Genomic DNA, 23988 nt, shown 5'->3' with positions numbered 1-23988 from the left:
TGGTTGCTTGAATAAAAGCCTACAGGAGGAAAAGCATGTCATCTCAATGTATATTAATAGCCCCAGGATTTATGGTGCATGAGTAAAGACCTGTCCCCTTACCAAGAGCAAACACATGCTTGCATGGCCAAAAACCCTCCTACACACACACACGGGCATCTCAAATCAACCCCCCTCAAGGACTGCCTCCATCTCGCTCTCCCCCTGTGAGCTGAGGCGGCTACTCCACTCTTAAATATGTCGCCGATTAATTTTTTATTTCGCCCAGTTCAAAGAGACTTTAGCTTTTCCTGGTGTCCAATTAGAAATGCCTTCGAACTTTTGCAGTACACAGCCAAGCCACAGCTGACTGCATGCCTGCATGGACAGGGACTGAACATCTAAAGCAAAGATAAATAAATAAGCCATGCAAGCCCGAGCTTAGACGACATTCACACTCCAGAGGATGTGTGCAATTTCTTAAAATGGACTCTGATGGGCACAGATATAGAGAGGAATAGAGATAGACAGTGGAAGCGGCTGTGTCCGTATGATGTGGATCGCTGGTGCAGAAAATATAACTATTACTTGGTAGAGATGCTGTAATGAAATGATAGTTTTACTGTGAGTTCATGGCAACTGTGCGAAATAACGGATTTAGACACAAAAGAAGGAATGTGTTTGTCTGTTATGGCAAGCATACCATTGGATGTGAAATTTGATCAAAGACTGAAAATGAACTCAATAAAAGTTTACTGATATGTTCTGATTATCTGCTTCCTGGAGAGGATATTTTGTTGCACACAAACTAAAGCTAAGGTGGCAATTCAGGGCAAAAATGCATATTTGTAGTAGCCAGTGTGTAACAGTTGAGTGACTTTACATTTGTGATCATTTATTGAAAAGCTGCACAGCTGCTGTACATGTAAGGTCCATGCTACATATTTTACTAGAACCACCCGCCTGCGAAGGTATGGCTCCCGTACAGTGCAGCAATGTAAACTGCATTACTGTAACAGTGACCCAGAAGATCAGGTAGTTTAACCCGTTTAAATAATGAAACAATTGGTGTTTCCTTCCACTGACATAAAGTCCCATGAGGCCTACTATGCAAGGTCAAGTCCTAGATTACTTATGCATTAAAGAGATGCTGAGCAAGTGGTAACTAAATAAATGCAGGGTGACAGGCATGGATAGCAAAAACTCCTGAATATGAGGTTCAGAAACATGGGCATTAATGTCACATTTACCTGACCTCATAATAAGAATGATACAGTGAAAAACATGTGTGTCTTTCTTGGTGATTACATAGAGGAGTAACAGCCTCTCAGGTTACAGAAGAGCCTGAGAAACAATGTCTATCATATTTGTACATGTGCAGTGTTTGTATTACTAGAATCTATCATTGTTGCTTAACAAGAGTTTTGAGCCAAGCACTCACATCCTTTCTCACAAATCTTCATGGAACAAACTTTGAATCAAGGTTTACATTTAAATAAACCAAAAGAGAAAACTGCATTTTTTTAATTCTGCAATTTGAAAATGTACTGAGTTTTAACAGACAGATATAAGAAACAGTAATGTTAACATGTAAAATGGTCTTAGGTGAAACATTTTGTGACTTATTTAGATGCACGACAAAACAAAGAATTCAAAGTTACACTTGGGCTATAATCGAGCATTACACACCATGTCCATAACCTTTTGTTCGCAATAAGTTAACTTCACAGTGCTCCTCTAAGTTTAGGCAGGAGTTGTGAAATTATTCTACTGAATTTTTTTGTTGTTGTCATTTGGTACTTTTTTAAAAACCCTTTATACTCTCTGGCCCAACATGTTATTATCTAAGCAGGTGGTAGGTTCCTGTTTTAGTCATCACGGATGGAAAGACATGAGAATATTATGTGAGAAAGTTTGAACACATTTGTATTAACTGTTTGTTCATTGTAGCAATCCAAAATACTGGTGAACAATGTGCAAATCTCCCACACCATTAGTCACAGGCAGCACGAGAAAAGTCCCCGGACTATCCAGAATGAATCATTTACTTCACTCCATGCCCACCACTTTGAGCATGAGGTTTAATAATCTCTTTCCTCACTCTGTATGAACCTTTTATTCATTTCACTAATGCTAGTCAATGGCGAGTCAACAGGACGTGATTCTCATGAGAACAAAATAAAGGGGAATCAAATATATACCAGGCGAACTGGTTGGGGAAAAAAAGGAAAAACCTTGTTAAAGTGAAATCTCTTATTAAAATACAATTTATGCAGGTTAAAACATGTTTTTGCTATAGTAATATAATAATAAATTGAATTTATATAGAGCCTTTTAAGGGACCCATGGACACTAAACCGATTAAGAATTCATTAAAATAAATAAACATTTATTAAAGCTCTATTGACTGTATTTGTGCATGGTGGTGACGTTATAAAAAATAGTATTTAAACTCTCTGAAGAATTAGAGACAAATGCAGTTTTTCCATTCACCTTTGCATGAAACAATCATGCTGATACAGCAAAAAACATACAAAAAAAGCTTGTTACTGTGTTATTAGAAGTTGGTAATCAAACAAGGGTAGGGCATTCAACTTTGGCCTCGAATAAATCAATAAGGACGGCATACATTGAAGAAAGTTTGATCCATGATTGAGAATTTGTAGCTTTATATTTAACCTGTAAACGCTTGACTTAATCTGTGAGACATCTGAGCAATCAAATTCATTAAAAACAAGCCAACAGATGGAAAAAAAAAAGCTGAAATGATAACACTGAAAGATGAAAAGGGAAGGGGCAGACAAAGAAAAAAAGACTAGATGCCAGGATTGCAACAAATAATAGATGCATCCAATGATTCGGAGAACAGAAAGAGCCCAGTTGCAAAAGAAAAAAAAAAATCAATCCTACAACCCAACCAGCCGTCTTTAAAGACTATGCTAAACCTGAGGCAGTCTATACCAACAGATATCCCTTTTAACTGTTGCTCAGTGAGCCTCTGAGCTCACATGAAACAACAGAGGGACCACGTGTGCCCCTTTTGTTTTCAAATTTCTATCTGCGGGACACATCAAATCTTCCAAGACATACTGTAACCACACACACACACATACACATCTACGCATGCACACACACAGCATTTAGTACTCCCCAGCCAGTGTTTTTAAAGTTGTTGGGAACAAGCCTGTCACCAAATTAAAAGAGAAGGATGTGCGCTTGGAGTGCTGATGACTTGCCTGCTGCAGTGTTGCGAGGCAGACTCATTTGTAAACAGCAAATATCCCTCTCTGTCTCAGCCTTACTACATTCAAACAAGTGTGGGCATAAGGAACAGTATGAGTGAACATTTTCTGTTTACAAGCTCTACAACACCTTAGCAAACACTCACCAGGTCCCCAATTAGGTACTTTTGCACGTTGCTCCCCACTGGAAGAAAAACTATGGATGATAAATAACCAGGTCTGTAGATAGTTAGCATGAAGGTCATGCTCTCAACAACATCATGCACTCACTTCTGCTTCAACACTTTCTCCCCGGTCTGTGACCTTCTGTGCAGCATGGGTGTCTCTAAATGTGAGAATCAGGCAATTAGGCGCATGGTTTACTGGCAAACCTGAGATACTTTTTATGGGTGCTCAAAAACGTCACTGTTTCCTATTGTTTTTCTGGGTGGGGGGCTGGGGCGGGACTGCTCGCTAGACAAAAACTGAAAATCGAAGCCAGGAAACTCCTGGACCTCGCAACAGCAAGTATAAGCTGGTTCTGAATGAGTGAAGCTGTTGTTGTAATGCTGAAGCACCATATGGGGCCCAATGGTAGATACTGATAACTACATATAACTACTACAACATTTAATTCCCACCCACCTAAGTATGTGCTGATATTGACAAGAAAGTGTTATTTTTCAGTGAGCTAAGACATGCAAGACCACATGAGTGCATTGCTGACCGTAGTAGTATCATTGTCTTTGTCCATTTGACATTTGTCAAATTCCTGACACTTGAATTCCCCCTTAAAGGAAATGGTTGGTTGTGTATTGGAATCTCTGGGGAAATCAAATAAATTGATTTTCGCCAGTTGCCTCCGGTTGTACAAGAGAAGTAGGACTGTTATGAATCAATCCATAATGTCAGTCATATTTGTGTCCCTTAATTTCAGGTTCACTTAAGGGTTAAAATCTTGCAAGGAAACCTTTGCCACTGCTTATCTCTAACATTTCATCTTGCATTCTAAAGTCCATGCCAGGAAGAAGCAGTAGTGGATAGATTTGGTGTATATCCTGATGGGCAGTATACATCTGATAAGGAGCTATGATGTCACCAATAAAGGAGATGGGCGGTGTGAGCAGCTGGCAAGAGGTCACTTTGTCAAACATGTTGAAAAACAGGTTTAATTGGTTTGTCACCTCCTGGCTCCCTTCAGCCATTTAACCTAACAGCTTATAAACAAGACTGTTTCTCTTCTCAGTCCAAATCTCTTTCACTCTAATCTGCCACAGCTTGATTTAAATTCCCTCTCTGCTTGTTTTCTCTCCTCCCAAAGTTTTCTTTTCAGTTTATTTTGGACATTTTCACTGCCAACTTTGCTGAACTCAAACCCAGATGGCCTCAGTGTTATGTGTACATAAACTGTGTGTTTTAGTTCAGCTTTTGAAATCAGCAAACTGTTTTCCTGGGTATTATAGAACTTGATGCAATGTGTAATTCAGTTAAAAAGTCTTATGCACACATAATACACCAAGCAACACACGTTCCAGTCCATTAGCTGACTACTGGACTGTGGAGTCTTCATGGATTTCTGTAACCACACTCCCAGAGAACTTAAGGGGCTGCTACTGGACAAATGGCCAGTAGCTTTCTGGGTACAGCTTATTTGTAAAGTGGCTATGGAGCTGTCTGCATCATTAGCCTTGCAGAGAGAACGTTCCAGGACTTACTTTCAAATTCAGGGGAAAGAGAAAATTGGTGGATAAGGCGATCATTGAGGTACTGTATGAGAAAATAGCTCCATAACAACTTTGTGGTACCCATACTTTCTACACAAGCCCTCTGCTAATATAATCAGACCTCTGTATAACCTCACCATTGTGCGATCTTGATTGCACAAAAACTTTTAAACTGCCTCTTTTGCTCCTTATGCTCTACTTCCTTTTGTACACCAGCACCAGCTGTAGGCCTCCAAGCTCGCTTGCACAGCTGAGTGCAACATCCTTTAGCCATCTGTATGTGACAACAACATTTGGAAGCAATTCCAGTCATCCAGTTGAGATCTGACTGAGCTTGTGCAAATTTAACCAGCTTGGTTTGGAATCAACTTTCATTTTCCATGTGATGGTAGATGAGTTGCGAGTCACCTTTTTCTAGCCCAACATTACCTGCAAAATTCTCTTAGGTGCCAAAGAACAGAATCAGAAGGGATTTTGCATCAGAGCAAAAGTTAAAATGGTAGGTCATGCAAGGTGCGATAGCCATTTTTGCACACTGCTTTAGTTGAAGTCCTTGTAAATTGTCTTTATTTTAATCAAGGCCTCAGTTTTGCGGTTTTCTTCAGCAATTGCTCTCCTCAATCATCCTCCATAATCTTTTCCATCACTTCAGTAACATGGACAGCACACATTTCAAAAAGCACTTTTTAGCCAAGTGAGAGTTTTTCTTTGGTTGGATCTTCATACAAATAAGGATGATAAAATGTTTATTAAAATTCCTACAAATTTTTCAGTTGAAGAAGTATTTGTGCCCTTTGGTGAAGCTGAAATGACCAATTTTCATGCAATAAATTGCAGCTCTGAAATATATATCAGAGCTTGTATAGTATTTCTTTCCATGAAAGCTCAGATTATATTTAGGAATGCTTTATCAGTATTAATAGACTAGATTTGATGGAAAATACTGTGATGAAAATATCCCAACCCTGAGAAAATCCTTGCTACACAGTGGAGCACAAATTGGTTGGACCCAATTCTTCGCCTGTAGAGCGCTCCTGATAGCTGACTTGAACAAATGTGCTGTCTATTCTTACATCAGTGCAGAGATTGATACCACTGACAGGAAACAAAATGTCAATATAGGAGAGGAGAAGGATAAATAATTAAAAGGAAAGGATGTACTCACAACTTTCGATCTCCAGTGTGCAGTTCTGCTCATCCAGTGGATATCTTCTAAGGTCCATCATACAAGCAGCGGTGGTCGTGATTCTGAAAACACACAAGACGAAAATGATATTTTCATTTCACTGAAATGTTGTTGGCAAAATCAGATGTCTTTGTTGAAGAATCACAGTAAAACACAGCATCTTGTCAGCCATCCAAGGATAAACAACCAATTGTTTACAGTTTACTTTATAACCTTATGTGAGAAATCAGAATTTTAGACAACCCTCAAAAGGCACTTGATACTCCTTGGTCTGCATATTGCCATTTGGTTTGGGGTTAAAGTGCTTGCTTGTTTCACCACAATTACAGTTCATACTGATGTTATTGTTACTGGTGATAAAGTTTTTTTCACCCATAAATATGAGCACTAAACCAGACTTCAAGTCTTCCAACCCATGTACCTCCAGGTAAATCCAGGAGACTTTGAGGGTTTGGGGTTGGTGGCAGCAGTGATGGGAAGTCCTTTGGGGATTACAGGGCCAAAACTAATCCTTATGTCCCAGTTTTAGCATTGCTTGGATAATCCCGTGTCAGGCCCACCTGAGATGCGAGTCACTGCAGGGATCAAGCTCTTTGGGACAGCAGTGGCATCAAAAGGCCAGAGATGACAGTGGTAGTGTTGTACTCTGACTACTTTGTGTCATATCAACATGAAATGTGTAGAATGAAAGGGAGTGTCTTACGACCATAGAAAATTCCCAAAACTTGCCTGGAATAATGACTACCAGGACTTCTGTGACTACAAGGAGAAATCCATTGCCTTTGGCATTGCATCAGCCATAATGCAATGCCAGAGGTTGTTTGATTTTTTTTTATTATCTCTATTAACAGATACCTTCTTCCCATTGATTTATCCATGTGTGAAGCTCTTTTGTGTGAAATGTGCTATAAAAATAAAGCTAAATAAAGCTAAGCTAAGTCAATTAAAGGTACTTGCAAAACTCCACAAGGACATGTAAAATATAAAGTAGGCATTAGAGGAGGGGACTATTACCTTAAATTCATATCTTAAGCTTAAATTCATATCTCAAGCTTAAACAGAGCGGCATTTAGCGCAGATTTTCACCAACACTGCAGTTCTCTTTACAGCTGCACCTTCCACTACAAGTCAAAGCCACAGTCGCTTCTTTTAATCATCTTGGACTAATTGGAAGCAAGGCATCCGTGTAAACACACCTTTAAGCAGGAAGACTTATTGTAATGGAGATGCAGATCAGTTCCAGCACATATAATAGCCTATGTTTTAGCCCCAGACACCCAAATGTGTGTGTGTTTGAACCGGTGATGACGGTTAGCAAAAATCAATGTCGTCGCAACAGGTGAACGCAATAGGTGACGGTATTGATACCGGTTTACAGCACATCCCTAGTAGGCATTCATCTTCATAGTAATTACATTATACTTCTTCTGCATCTCTAGATGGCTATGAAATTTAATGAGTGTTTTGTTTCTTTAGTATAGTATCTGTTATATACATAAATAAGTATCTCTGAGCCTAGTGTAATCAAGGGAGCTGTTTTATTGTATGTAATGAGCCTCTAACCCACTGTTTAAATCCCAACAGTGTTTAATAAGAAAAGGTCTCAGTTATCCTTCACTTAACAGATTTCATCTGAGCAACTATTGAATGACAAATGCAAATCCTATCATCCTTTAGCAGACTGAAATGGGATTTGAGGTTTAATCTCAGGCACCTGAAGTGCTACAAATCAACAGGACCTGACTCCAAGAAACATGTTGAGAAAAGAAGATCAATAATGCTGAAGATTGTTATCTTCATTTCACCTGGGACGGCCTCAAGAGTGATCGTAAGGACACATACAAAAGAATTGAGGCAGAAGGGTCATTGGAGCATTAAGATGACACCCAAGGCACGGCTTTGTGACGTATCCACAGGCAGAATCCAATTTACTCAGAAAATGATGGTATCATAAAAAAAGAAGTAAAACTCAATTTGAGCACAGTCAGTGATGGGAGGAAACCATTGACATGTTTTCTTAAGGTGGCAAAATACTTTCTGTTAACCTAAAACTTAAAATCCATTTCAACAATACAAATCATTCGGAACATTCTTCACCTACCCATCTTTTTTTTATTCTAATCGCATATTAATTTTTCACTGAAGCATTTTGAATCACAACAGTTTAAATAGATTATTAATGAAATCATTCCACACAGACTTCCTCTACTATGTAAAAAAAAATGTTTGTGCATGCTGATGGCTTTACAAAAGCTACAAACAGGATGACCAGAGAGATACTCCCTTCTGTTTCACTGCCCAATAATACTTTGTGTATATGTTGGCATCATAGCAATTACCCTATCAAAACAAATAGACAGGGCTGGATAATAATAATAATAATAGCAGCAGCCAATCATGAGTCAATGCAGGAGGTAATGATGTCCATCACGCTTTGTAACAGGAACCTAATGATGAGTTTGTGAGCAATGGGCAGCTGTTCTTCTCCAAGCTGCTGGTGAGAACTTGACTTCATCTGAGGGAGTCGCCACAGAGCAGCAAAGCATGGTGGGTAATCGTCTACGCACACCTGACAACATAGGTACATTTGTGCCAGAGGAGAGGCTCATCTTGAGTCCCATCCTCTGTGTTACACATAAGCGATAATCACCCTTGTGTGTTTCTGTGCCTCTCTCTATTTTGCTCTCTCTTCTCCTTGTTCTCTTTCTTTCACTATTCCATAATTCAGACCAATAGCCACTGCAATGACAATCTGTTTTGCATTTAATAATCCATGTACGTCTGAAATCCAAGCTATCTTAGAATCGTGCAATTTTATATTGGACATGAGTACAAATACTGCGTGCGGTATTATTATTTGTATGACGCAGCAATACGTTAATGCTTTGAGAAGCTGTTTGGTAATTTTTTTTAAAAACATGGTAACCAATTTCTGTCTGTGAATCACCTGCGTCTGTGTCTAAGCAACCGAGCTCGCCACAGGAACCATATGGCGAGCAGGTGGGCCCACACCTACGCAATTTGATAGAGTCCGTGTTGTACACTCAGTCATTTGGAGGTCAATCCAAAAACCAAGCACATATTAAAGGCATACAAACAAAAAGTGTGAATAATTATCCCTCAAGCCCCAAGGTTGGTGCCTGCAACTTCTCCAGGAGGCAGTCAATGCCAAAGTTTAGTTCTCACAAATAAACCTTAAAGGGGACATATTATGAAAAATCCACTTTAACAGTGTTTTTGAACACTTTCTTTGGTATGATATAATGATGAATACAATTGTGATGCAAAGTGAAGGTATGGTGATAAGGCGAAAGAGCATCAGAGGTAAAAGAGTGTAGAAAAAAAACAACATTTTAGGTTAAAGGTTTCAGGTGAGACTGAATGTTTCTGTCACAGCACAACCTTTCATTAGCAGTAAAGAAGTTCAAGGTAAGGGTACTCATTTTAACATGCAGTTTTTGTTGATATGACCTCAGGGGTTTCTGACCACCATTGAGACAGAAAGGTTGGTTCGACCTAAGAAGTTTGGACATCTTTGGTCTCCTTTTCTCTCTTTCTTGTCCCCTGTCTTTGTCAGCATTTACTTTTTCCTCTGTTGGATTTGCCGTTGGTGATGGGGCTCTGTAGCATCCAAGTGTTTAACCAAGGAGTAAATTGCTGGTTACTTCCTGGCAACTTTCTGATCTCTGTGTCAAGATGGAGTCAGCGGTGTAGAACTGAGAGCAAAGAGCCTCTGGCAGAAGCTTTAAAACAGACTGTCTGGGAAAGAAAGGTAATTCATGTTTGTGTGGGGTAAAGTGTGTGCGCCTGTATATGTATGTTACGCTGCTGTCATTTGGGTCTTGTGTGTGCATATAAGTGCCTGATTGTGTTCAGAGGGCACTCCATTTAACCTCACATACTTCCCTTTCTTGTCCCATCCATTAAATGATGTAGACGCATTTCTTGCTCAGTCTTTGTATAGTGCCTTGTTGCCTGGTTACCGCCTCAGGACACTGCCAACCTGCACCAACTGAGCCCCATATGTTGCATCACCTGGAGTGGCCTTACATGTTTACTAGACTGTGCTCCAAGACTCTGCTTCTCGATGGAAAAATCTTGTGAGGTCAAATCAGGGCCAAGTAGCCCTAAGGGCTTCCAGCAGTCAATGGGATTCAGACCAAGTAGATGGGTTGACTGTTGTTCACATAATTGAGAACAGGCATGCTCAGTGAGAACCACTCAGATTTTAGTCAAATCCTATTCATTGAACGTCCTCTGTTTATGCCTCACAGAAGGTGGGACTAGGACCATACAAAGTTTGGGTTGGTGCAGGTGTGTCCATTTGGTGTGGCACGTTTGAAGTTACCACATGCTGATGTCATGGGGGAGGGGTTGGGGTTAAGTTGGTTTTGCTTCATTCACTCATGTCCATTTTGAGAACCCCTATAGTTTTATTTTGTGACATCTGTTCGTTAACCTCACACCCTATTTATTTGTATCTTTAAGTTGATTTATAATGAAATTACATCTTTTAAAGGCCCAGTTGTTGTGATTTTGGATTGTGCATTTTGTATCCTTGTTAGGGAAAATAAAACACATTTTTTCCAGAAAAACAACTACAAACAAATATAATATTTTTGACTTTACTCTCGTAGTTGGTATGGTCTCTGCCAAATTGCTGTTATTGTTTTCAAATCTCTTAAAGTGTTAAGGGTTGTTATTAGAAATAAATAACTGTGAAGTCTGGATTGGATATCAGTCTGTATATTAAGACTCCAGTACTCTGAGTCTCATCTAAGCAAGCAGTTCAGAACGTCCAGCTCTGAAGCTGTTGGTGGAGGTTGGAAACACGAGACAGCTGATGTCACAGTCAATGGTTTCGATGTAAATTTGAAGTAAACACAAACATAAGATAACTGCTAGACCAGGGGTGTGGGTGGACTATGTTACGTGTTTTTTTTTTAAACTAACACAGAAGTTGACTAATAATGGTACAATGTATGAAAGCCACCTTTAATTTCACAACAGACCTGAACACCTCTCTACTACTCCCTACAGAGTTCCAGAGCTGCATTAATTAGTATCAAAGAAATAACAGTATTCAAAGTGTAATCTTCCCCCACAGCCAGCTGGTTCCCACCTACAAGCTATTAAGAAAACATAGGGAATACAAAGCCAATGGAACCAAATCACTTGGAAGCTGTAACATAATTACATATTTCATAAAAAAATCCCTGCTATTTAATGTTGGAAGCGAAAATATTGACTTTTATGTTTTGTCAACCTGATACTGGCTTATTTCAATCAGATATAACTCATTAATACGAATCACTCTGCCATAGTAATTTCCTTTTGCACTGTACAGTAATGCTTTCCGAATGCAAATTGTGCTATTTCCTGTTTTTTTTTGCTTCACAGGTAAAAGAACGCCCTTCAAAACGTCTTATTGAGTTTAGAAGATTGATGTTGTGGTAGTACAAAGAACACCAGCATGCATGTAAACATGTTTGCAAATGGATTCACATCTGGTTTCAGCCCACGAAAATGGCCAATTGTTGTATGTATTCTAGCTGCCATTATGAGTCCCTTGGATGAATTGGCAGTGCAATGGCAATTAATCTCAGAATGTATTGAATGGGAGGTTTTCTTTGTTATCAGCATCTATAGACTCTCTGCATCCAATTACCTTTCCAAGAAAGGGCCTCAATGAGGAGATTCTCTAATTCAAAACTGTATCTTTCTGTTTGTTTGTACGAAAATGTGATGTAATATTTTTGGCAAATTGGATGGGCAGATTGATATTAGTCTATTGACAATGTGTTGAAAGTGTTTTGTAGTTTTACAAGTTTTTCCAAATTAACCTCAGTATGGAACTTAAAAACATGATATAATAAACTAATACTCAATGTCTTTTTATTTAAATATATATCTTTTTTTTATCTAAATAGTGTCAATTTAATATTTGATTTTCTTTAGGCTATCTTTTCTACTGGCTTCTAAAATTACCCCCCGTCTTCACTTCAGGGACCATTTCATAAAGTTTATTGGCCTATTAAATAAAATAACTACCTAATTTTAATTAGGGTTTCATTGGGCAGTGATATACTGTATCTGCATGTGCTGCGTTGACTTCTGGCTCTCACTGGCCAAGATTCCATGACCAATTTAAGATTTGTAGGAATCTGGCCATCCTACTACATTGAATGTCAAGGGTGATGGATTTCCTTTTTTTCAGAGTTTGACTATAATCCCACTTCATCCAAACTAATACATGCACTGACTTTGTGTCACAACTTCTGCAGTGAATTGGGGATGTACAAAACCACATTCCAAGTAGTTTTGGCTTTTTGATTTCCGTATTGGATTATGAGTTGATAGTGAAGGTTATCTATTTTCACTCAAATGTCCAGACAGTAAAATGATTTCTAATATTCTGAGTTCCATTTTAACATAATCTGATGTCAGGGGCAAATGTCTGGTGCCCCTCAGTAGCCTTTTTCTGAATGCTTTTGACTACTCTTGACGTTCTGAGCAACTGCACACATTGGTTCTGATCCATGATAGAAGCACTTTAATGTTATGATCATGCAATATTCTTATTGAGTATATGGTGGATGAAGTCACATTGGTGATGTCACAGTGATGTTTTATAGGATTTATACTACTCTGAGTACAGTATGTTCAGGATGACACGTGTTTTTTTTTTCAAAATCCCTTTTTTCCAAAACTGCAATAAACTTCAAAGGATTCATATTAGGACACCGTCAAAGGCCATCAAGAATTGTGATTAATGCAGTGATTTCTATGAGTGGGAATCTGTTGTGTAATGCTTTGCGTTTTTTAAATTTGATCCCACTTTTGATCCAGGGAGAATGGTTGTGTCAGCGAGTGGACTGTAAATTTGACAGAAAGGGTTTGGTTTTTCCAGGGGATTTCTGATTTAATCTGACGACCATAAAAAGTATCCATGAGCACAAAAAGGGTATTCTAAAAAAATCTTCTAATCAGTTGACTGCACTGAAATATTTGTACACAAAGTTCATGAGAGGTTCCCTAACAATAATACACCATAAGAAATCATAGCATCAATGGCACAGAAGTCTATTTGGGTCTGACACATATGGGGTAATACGTGGGCTAAACAAGGAAATGTCTTTAAGGATACAAGGATTTGATTCCCTCGTTAAACAAGTTGTCATTCTTGACAGCTTTTAACAAAATTAGTTATCTAACATTCACTTAATACATGTTAATTATGCATTAGTTACACAAGTGTAAAGGTCATTTTTAAAATCCAACCCCTGATTTATCACATAAACGATAGTTTTGGTGCCAAAGCATAACCAAGTCCAACATTTACAATTATTATTGGGTGCCGAAAAGTCATAACTAATTCACTGTTTTCCCACTAATTTTAATTTTTTTAAAGCCAAACCAGATATTGTATATGTATTATTTAAACCAAAAATCATTTCAGATATAAAGTGTTTATGAAACAACTGAAGATAATGCTAATACTTTTTGTTCATTACCTACAAAAGTAAAAAAGATAGTCTTGAAGAATATAGACCACTTCTATAGAATTATTTTTGATGCCTGTCATCAAGCCAACAGATTGGCGTCAAATTCTGCTATTTATAGCAGGCTGCTAAATGTGCCTTTGTTTACATTTTCCGGGAATGGTCTATTTGACATTTCAAAGGAGTAAGGAGGAGATTCTTCCCGAGACAATTCTGCTTACATACAGTCAGTAGCTACAGGACAAGTTCAGTAAAGATAAAAACACTGCTTTGGTCACATGGGGTGGCCAAAACAAAGTGTAAGCTCCTTACAGTAGAAGGATACTAGAGGGTTTACTTTTTGTATGTATTGGTTCACTGAAAACTGTGCTGTATCCCAACAAGCTAGAAATAAGAACATGTTTTTCAAAGTCACAATGTAAACTGTTGTGCAGAACCTGAGAACATTACAACCCACGGAACACCTTAACAGGCCTGTGGTTGACTAACTAAGATGGACTGATGAAAAAGACCAAAAAGATTTTTCTCTAACCCTCTCTCCTTCTGTGTCTCCCTTCTCTCTTCTCTCTTTCTCTATTTGATTCCTCTCTCCCAGAGCAGTGCCAATGTGCTGCCATGGTGGCCATTAAGATGTTATGGTTTTCAATAACTTTTTATAGAGTTTGGGCATTCGAGGGCTATTTGCAAAATGAACTGATGAGACATCACTGATGTGTGAGAAGTGCAATGTAATCATGTTACCTCTGAGAGGTTAAAGCTCAGTGGAATGGGTCAATCAATTTATAAGACACAATAGGGAGTTTGTTTTTGGCAACATGAAAGCAGATGGGACATGTCATATTTACATATCAAACATGCAAGCCTCAGCCTGGGGAAATATTCAGAATATTAAATAAAGGGCCCTCCCCAAACAATATTGTCTAAAAAAAGATCAAACCTGAATTTACAGAAAAGTTGTATTCATCTCTGTAGCTTTGAGAGTGTCAGCAAACTTGATGAATGTTGAAAGCTGTCATTTACTGAGAAACACATCCATATTTTGAGTATATTGTAGAAATCAAAACCATATGCACAGCTTGAGTGAGATGAATGGATGCGTCAATCAAAAGACAAGATTCCATTCGAAATTAAATAAAAAATCCATGTATTGCTCAAAAAACAAATGTCAATGTTCCATTCTTTGTTAATAGCTTTTTATTATCTAAAGAAGGGAAGATGGCCGTTTAGAGAATCTTAAAAGAGGCTTCTATTATTTTGAGCCTTCTAAAGCAGCGTGTCTGTGTACACATTGTTGTGACTGACAAGCAGGCTTGCAAGCTGCTGGGATGATAAAGCTGGTTGTTGATGAAGCAAAAAACAAAAATATTGCAACCACAGATAAACGGTGTATCCAAGGTGCTGACAAATAAGAACCACGCAATCTAACCTTAGCTTGAAAACAATCAAAGTAATGTGAATGAATGTGCTCAAGTTAAGAAGCAAAATAGCGTGGCCTGCTTGATCCTCATAAAGTTTCTTCTTTATGCAGATACAGTTTAATATAGACAATACAGATGTGGTCAGTTTTAGGAGTGGAAAATTAAGCCTAACAGTATCTTTTTCATTACAGATCATCTACTCAGTGCAGAAACATCGATGAAGAGCAGAATACTTACAGAAGACTTTAGTTGGTTAGGTGCACAACTGCCTCAATGAGAACACAAGTAGGTCATTTCATCAACAAAGTAATTTTCGCTTAGGGGCAACATTGCACCTTACTCCAGTTTTTTTTTTTCCATCTGGCTCTAATGAGCTAATTACTGACAGAGCCCAATGTGTCAACTGTCGACTCATTATTTAAAGTTGGTTGAGATTATGTTCTTCCCATGTTGTTATTTGTTTTTTTTTTAAACAGGAAGTACACTTGACCAAAGTTTAAGTAAAAACAATCTGACAACATCGTTTTCTTTCTTTTTAACTACACTTAAACAATACCACACCAGAGGGAGTTCTGTGACTATCAGCACGGCTGTGATCCTGTCACAGGCACGATATTCAGTACAACAGCACAACCTCTTATATAATATTGCTTTAATACAACAGTTGTACAAGCAGTTTATAGAAGTCAAGTGAAAAAGAAACAGCAGATGATATGGTTTTTGTTATTTGATCACTCATGACGTTGACAACACAACTTCTACAGTTCTGCAAATTGAGGGAGGTTGGACTGTTACAAAGAAATCCAAACATGTTTTTAAAGTATTTTTTACTTATTGTTAGTCTGCTTTCATCATTAACTATGAACAGAGTGGTTGTGAATGTTGCTTTGATTGCACGTGTACCAGCTTAATCAATCAAGACACACCCTTCTGCTTTCATCTTAATTAAAATTGATGTAAAAAAAACAGTCCCAGTAATGTTGTAGTCTATTTCAGCACTCAAATCCAAACATCTAAACCCTTGGTCTTGGTGTTTTTCTTAACAGATTAATACCTCACCTTAGACCGTACAGGACAGTACCATCCGGGTGCAGCCGGATCATTCTGTTCTTCACAGTGACACCGTGGACAAACGATTTCTTGTCGTTGAGGAAGTAGGTGTCCGGAACCCAGAGCTGATCCGCCACCCGGTTATCTAAGGTCAGGTTGAGCGGGATCTCAGAGTAGGACAGCCGCTTGTCTCGCCAGGCCTGCTGGAAGTACATCGTCAATGTGTAGTCCTGTATGTGCACAGACAGGGAGCAAAGGAGGACAAAGCAGCGGGGGAGGGGGGGAGAAGAGGACAGAGCCAGAACATCAGAGAGGAAGCAGACAGGTGAAGGCGAAGAAAAAACAGAGGAAGGAAAAAGAGGGATAAAAGAAAGGGGGGATGTAGAGAAGGAGGGGAAGAGAGGGTTACCCCAAAAGCAACCATTTTTACACTGCTTCTCTGTAATACATTTGCACTGCCTGCTCTCAGATAAGACCAGACTAGGCTTCAATATTAGATGAAGCTCACTTAAAAGCAAATGGAACAGTAGCACTACAGGCCCCAAAAAAAAAAAACCTCAGTACAAAGCAAAGGGGAATATCTCTCTTTTTATAGAAACATGAGGTTAAGACAGAATGTGTGAAATATGTGAGTATATGAATCAGAGAGGGGAGAAAAGACAGATGGTTGTGCTCGTTGTTGTGCCTGTGTGTGAATTTGGAGTCTGTTAATATATGATAAAAAATGTGCGTATGTGTGTGGCTTGTTCAGTTGATTGTGCATGTTTTTGTGTTTTTGTGCGTGGACATGTGACACACGCTCAAACGCACATAGAAGAGAGACTGCATGTTCCAGACAAATGAAAATAACCTCCAAGCAACCTCAAAAATCTGTTTTTCTAAATATCTCCTACATGCTCTATTTGCTTTGACAGTCGCTGTCTTTCTGGGATTAAGCTTTGTTTGTGAAATGGGCCTCGATGTGTATTACTTGAATAACATATTCACCCATTTTCTTTTGTTCATCATCCCAGAATCAGAGTGGTAAACCGTCCACTCCCGTCACATCATGTCATGCACAGACAGCAAGGAGCTTTTGAAGGGATTGTATACATCTGATTAACATGAGAATGCTCACACATCAAAGTGTAATAGACAAAATATGCATGTTTCTTAAACTAGATACAGTATGGACAGTGTACACATCCTTTTGAAAAACTTCAGAAATATCTCCCCTTATGCATAGAAAACCTGTCCATGCAGTATATTATTGCCGAGGAAAGCCTTGTTATTTTTGTTTCCATTTGGCACCACAAAAAAAATGGATGTATTGATGTAGGGTTCATTCCATCCTGCCATACATCCATCATCCATACATCCATACATAATCTATACCACTTCACTCAGTCAGGGATGTGGGGGCATGGAGCCAATCCCAGCTGTCACTGGGTGAGAGGCAATCACAGGGCTGACATACAGTGACAAACAACCAGTCAAACTCACTTTAATACATACAGGCAATTAAGAGTTTGGATGACAGGAGGAAGCCGGAGTAACCAGAGAGAAGCCATGCATGCATCAGGAGAACATGAAAACTCCACACAGAAAGTCCTGAGCAGGGATTCAAATTGGGAACGTTCTGGCTATGACGCAACATAGGTTTGAAATAGAAAAAAATTACAGCGTTGCAAACTTTTATGAGAAAATGAATAACAATTGATGAAAAAAAAAGGTCTTGATATAAACTGTATACTCTTAAATTATGATCACAACCATTCAGGTTATTGGTTGTGATTAAACTCAAGGATGCATCTTCATCTGGTGCCACAAAACCTGCATCAAATACTTTAGGTTAATATTTCATAAACATTCAGAGCAAGTTTGATTGCTTGCAGTAAAATTCCCTGATGCTAAATCTAGGACACGATAAAACAGTCGAGCAAGCAGTCAGATGCTCATGTAGCTCACTGAAGTAAGACGCTTACCAATCAAACATGGAAAACTAAGTTAAATAAACTTGCTGTCGCGTGGAACTTTTTTTTTTGTCATGACTGGCACATCCGCTTCCTGGCAAAGAGGCTGAACATGCATTTTTGAAATGCCCGTCGGCTACAGATCTGACAACCCACAGCACCTTGGGATCTAGAGGCTTGGATATTGACTGGATGAAGTCAGAGAAACAGGAGCAGCTTCCATCAGTGAAAAACTTGTTTGACTCTAATAGGTTTTGTCATGTTGTTGTTGTTGTTGTTGTTGTTGTTGTGTACACCCTATTTGGCTTGGGGTGCTGGCAAATATGGGTTTAAAAGTTGAGTTTTTCTAAAGAAATAAACAGTGGCAACTCTAGTGTTCAGCTCTATAATTGGACTTGGAATAGAGTGATTTAGGTAAATCCTTGATACAGGTCAAAACTTGTACCTTTGATTGTGCAGTCCCTTTTCCAATGTGCACTTAAATCCTGAATGTCTTGTTTGTTTTGGTTCAGAGAAAAGCATTTGAAGTGGTACATCTGAAGCTTAATGAGGCAGATCATTTTTTTCCTCACAGAATCAAAAATATCTCTCTCTACAAAAGAACTAAGGGTCTGATATTTGGCTGGCCTTATTTTAGCACCAAAGATCATTGGCTACACGTGCTGCCTTCCCAACACTTCAATCCCTGCTTGGTGGTTATGTAACAGCTCACGCTCCACTCTCTCTCGCATGCTGTGCACCACAGCGAATTTGGCTGAAGAGAAGCTTGTTGCCATGTAGTTCTAACTATAGTTTGTAACTATCTCAACTGCACTCATCAATGCCCAGCAACAAATAGGAAGGAGGGTTTACTCTGATGTATGAAACATCAGGGAGGCTCCTCTGCCCCTCTTGAGGGCACCTACTCGCACAGGCACAAAGAATCTCCTCGAGTCTTGTAAGAAATGTGGACACCGAAAATTGCATCTGCATTATGTCTATGTCAGTGTGCAGTAGTTAAATAGATACTCAGCCTGTAATAACTTAGGTGTGATTTTGATGTTCTTATCGGTTAATGTACCTAGAAGTAGTTTGCCTATACATAACTGAAATGCAACCATTTTACAACCTGAGGCACATTCAATTTTCCTCAGCAAGTTTAATCTAGACAGATATCACAGTTAAGCTGATTTATTATTGCTAACCTGACTGCTTTACTTTTTTTTTTTTTAAATTGACAGTGGAGCTTTGCAGGTGCCACACTGATGTCAGTATTTAGAAGCTTTGGACCACTGCTCAAGCAGCTGTGCATGAAACTGACTGATTAGACACTACATCAAGAAATCACATTAGTGCTATCCATCTCAGCAACAACTATTCATTAGTATTTTTTTGATACTGTTTTTTTTTTGCATGATGTTGTTGATGTGCGGGTACATAAATGTGTGTTATTTTCTTTGTATGTTGTTTTGATGTTCTTACGAGATCACAGCCAATCACTGAACAGGGAGAGTAGCTCAGTCTGTAGGGACTTGGGTTGGGAATAGGAGGGTCGCTGGTTCAAGTCCTGGCACAGACTAAGTCCGGAAATTGGCCTGGTAGGTGGAGAGGTGCCAGGCCACTTCCTGAGCGCTGCAGAGGTGCCCTTGAGCAAGGCACCTAACCCAGCTCAGGAGCGCCCACTATGGGGAGCCCCCTCACTCTGAAACCTCTCCAATAGTGCATGTCCATAGGATCTTGTTTGTGCATGTGCATGTGTGTACTTCAGCCTATGTTTGTGTAGCATGTTAACTAGACAAAGTGTAAAAACAAATTTCCCCTCGTGGGATCAATAAAGTATACATTATTATTATTTAAATACAGCTGTGATTTTTGCACTCTAAAGTGTCCTCTGCAAAATGTGACAGCAGGGATTGGATAACAAGAGTCCTGATCTTGTGTATCACATCACTTAGCACTCATAATAAGCATCATTTGTTAAAGCCATCAGCCACTCTAGCATATGCGCACTCCTCCGCAGCACTCTAGCAATCTAAAGTACTCTTAAGTAGCTGTGAAGAAAACTGACAGGGATGTTGGAGTAAGAAGGTGCTGTGTGACGTGGGACGTACTTATAAACTGAGTGACTGTTGCCATTGTCATCCCTGAGAGCCTATTATTGCAGCACTGTCTGCTTGTGGTTTGCTTTGTGGGACGGACTCTGTGGTGGTGCCACTGTGGCTAGTTTACTGTGAACATAAAGCTCTCCTCCTAGACAGCTATAGTGTGCCTCTCTGTTTCTCTCTCTGTGGGTGGTGGAGGAGGAGGTTGTAAATCTGCAGAATAACTGCGGCGGCTGTGTGCGTGTAAGTGCAAGGGAGGCTGTCATAACAGCAGTCATAATGAGCACCAGTATATAAACAATGTTGGGGGGAGAAAGATGGTGCAGAATAAAAAAGCGGAAGGAAAGGAGACAGAGAAGCATACAGGGGGAGTCATGTTCATGTATGAGAGCAGAATATGCTATCCTGACAGGCAGCTAAGAGGAGCAGAAACCAGAGTGATCATTATTATATTCCCAAACTCAAGCTTGTGCAGAGTGTGAGAATCCATTAGATCTAATTTCCAGTTCTGCAGAACACTTCCTGCTGTGTAAATGTTCCCTCATCCAGGAATAAAATATTTAGAGTAACAAAGTCTGAGTTATAGAATTTAGTAATACAAGTCCTTCAAAAATAACATTTTCAGTGCAGGTTAAGAAAAAACACTGAAAACTTTAAGCTCATGTCTGTCATTCATGAAAATCTCCCTTTTGAAAAAAAAAACAACGACAACAATTTCTTAATTTTATCACCTGAAATTGTTTTTTGTTTTTTTTGTCAAGACTCAAGAAGTCATATGACTAAATGTAACTGATGTGAAAGTAGTATAAGCCATATGTAAACTTTAAACTGATATTTACACTTCGGGTTAAAAAACAAATAACATTAATAATAATTTTGAACCTAGGTAGTGAAATCCTCTTGAAAGAACTGTATGTAAATTCTGCTGCCTGGGGGTGCTCAACCAATACAAGAACAAAAGGTGAAGTCCAGGCTGCCTGGGAATCATGACAGTGATTCTATATGCAACTTCACTCCCACCCCCAGAAAAACGAACACAGAGTTGACTGTATTAAAAACAAATGGGTAGAAAAGACCATTGGAAGATAATTTGTTTACCTAACAGCTGATGTAGTCAAGTATCATTTACATTACATGTTTATCACAGCACTACATACAGCAACAATACAGCAGCTTTCAGTAGCAGTTCCCACTAGCATATGTTGCAGCCTTTGCGCCTGCCTTAACGAGACATGTTCCGTTACAACTATAAAATTAAGGATTTCTCTGGGTTTGATAACTGCTGGAAATATTTGATGTAATGTAAGTACTCAATAAAAATATATGACACATGTTAAGTCAATTTAAAAAAAATGTAGCGTAACAATTTGACATATTGTATCTTAGAATAGAAGAACTAGGGAAGTCAGACATTCCAGTTTTTCCAATTTTGTGTATTCCAAAAGTCAATTTCTGTTCCAGATCTAGTACTAGAAAAAAAACATTTACAGGAAAAATTGGATTAAAAGCTGGTGGCTTGGTGGCGGATTGCAAAGTAGCTATGGCCAGAAATGAACAGTTATAATCTGGAGCTATTGCACAAACATCATGTTAGTGAACGTCTCTCAATAGGGGATCAATAAAGTTGATCTTATTTTGCTTACTGCACTAACAGTATGAGCTCTATATGTCCTGTAGTTGAACCTATAATTTGTGACAAAGCCCAGCCTACACACTCTACAATCTAGCTCAGATGATGTGTTCCCAAAATAACTTTGGGAAACTTTTAACTTTTGGTTTCATAACTCAAAGGGTACATTTTACAGCCAGAGTCACTGTGTGGGCGGATCTCTCAGACAATGTCAGAGTTTACAGACAGTGCTACTTCCACAGAGTAAACTTCAGTCAAGCCTTCAGGCAGCCAAACAGTGTAAGGCTAATGGATATTAATATTGAATATGATATGATTTATTGACTACCTGTTAGGCATGCACATTTACAGTCATCTTTACACTCAAGTACATGACCTCATGAAAGAGTACTCTCTAATCACATACTTTTTTCCGTAATAAAGAAAAGAAAAACGTTGGACACCATTTTCGTTACTACATGATTAGCTAATCTGTGTCTTCCCTCTGGTATCATCAAAACGATGTGCGCGAACAGGGTTACAAATGATGTGAAGTGAGACTGCCTGTTTCTATCTCTGCTTGTTTCTCCTTGTGGTTTAAGCGCAAGTGGTTAAGGAAAAACGGATGTGCTAGTACTGAAAGGTTGGTGAATTACATCAACAAAGAGTACTCGTACCCCATCCTTACTACCTGTAGGTTCCTGTAATGCGAAAAGGATTTGTAAGTATATCTTATGGAGCTCAGCGTAAGTTCAGACAGGAAGACTGGTTATATTCTTCCACTCTTTAATTCAACCTAATCCACTCCCCCTACTACTTCCTCTGTCTCCCTTCTCTGGTGATCAGCTGATAATGGGCGTTTATTCTTTAAGTAATTAACCAAACAGATTCGGGCACAACCTCTCTCAACCAATCATCCTGCTGCGGCAAAATGCTAAAACAGTTCTCTCTCTTCCACAGTCATCCTGTCATTTCAGGGCAACCGCTGCAACCCACCACCGCCCCAGTCACCTCCATTCCAGCTCAGCAGAGTCCAGATTCAGGCTCATCATAGCCTCCATTCCTCTTCACCACCACCAGTGTCTAGACTCCATAGGGGGGTCTCCTAGCCTGCTGTCGGCTTCATTACCTTCCGAGTGGGAAGTCGTCACGATGGAGTCTAATCCCCCAAAGACTTTGCACATTCAAAATTAAATTGTTGCACATTTATTGTAAATAAATAATTGATCATTCTCAATTAAGTCTCTCCTGATTGAAATAGGATTATGAGCCACTATTAAGCATATGTCAAGACTTGCTCGCTCAACCAATTAGCCTTAAATATCTACAATCTAAAACTGTTTGCCTCAATCTATATCCTCCAATGTCCTGTCCACTAATCTGTTGCCCACCAAAGCATCACATGGTCCCTATTGGTCTGCAAAAAGTATGAAGAAATTATATTATAAAGCATTAATATCCTAATAATATTATCAGGAATCCTACTAAGGCCAACACAGTTGCAGCAGACTGCTGTTCCATATTAGTCTGGTTTTGCTAGAGGTTTGTGCCACTTTTATTTTATTAATGTTTCAAAATTAAAAATTCCGTGCTAATATTTAAAACATTTGTCATGAATTAGCACCATACAAATAATGATTTATTGATTGATACAATTAATGTTGAGTTAAAAGATATGGTAAAAAAATGGCAATACAAATGGTTAAAATAACTTTAAATCATGTCATATAGTGGTGTAACATAAATAATGTGGGGAGGTATTCATGGTTTCAATGTGATTTTTTTAATCTTTGACATCACACTTGTGAACTACACTCTGAGGGACAAGAGTCATGCTTTACATCTCCACTAGAGGCCCTCCTCAATGAAACATGAATCTAGATCAAAAGTTTTTTTTTTCTTATTACATGGCGGGTACAAAAAAAAGAGTATGAACTAAAACGTGAGGCCAAATGAAAAAACATAAATGGCATTGAGGGAAAGACTAAAAAAATGGACCAGGAGATGATGGAGAACAGTTAGGGGGTTGATGAAATGTGATGGGAGGATGATGTGGACCGAGGAAGGAAAAGAGGGGCTTTAAGTCTGCAGGGAGAGAGAACGGAGAGGGGAGAGAATGAGGATGACTAAACAGCGAGTACTTTGTATGTCTCTTTCTTCCCGCAGTATCCCCTTGAAGCTGGTTTTTCCATTTGAGTGCCGTGGAATGGTGTGGTGAGTTTGCTGGAAGGAAAAGAGGGTCGAGAGGGGTGTTGTAGGGTTTTTA

General features: G+C 39.0%; 1 protein-coding gene across 1 annotated transcript in view; it reads right to left on the bottom strand.

Annotated features, from left to right (window-relative positions):
• Positions 1-23988, bottom strand: part of LOC109987301 (gamma-aminobutyric acid receptor subunit beta-2) — a 60911-nt gene that overhangs the window by 15591 nt on the left and 21332 nt on the right. Inside the window, exons 4-5 of the mRNA XM_020638330.3 lie at positions 16090-16310; positions 6090-6172 (exon numbers count right to left, since the gene is read on the bottom strand). Of these exons, the coding sequence (XP_020493986.2) occupies positions 6090-6172; positions 16090-16310 (304 nt within the window). The remainder of the gene's footprint in view (positions 1-6089; positions 6173-16089; positions 16311-23988) is intronic.

This window comes from Labrus bergylta, chromosome 14 (genome assembly GCF_963930695.1).
Source record: "Labrus bergylta chromosome 14, fLabBer1.1, whole genome shotgun sequence".
Lineage (NCBI taxonomy): Eukaryota > Metazoa > Chordata > Actinopteri > Labriformes > Labridae > Labrus > Labrus bergylta.
This window is presented reverse-complemented; position numbering and strand designations above follow the sequence as displayed.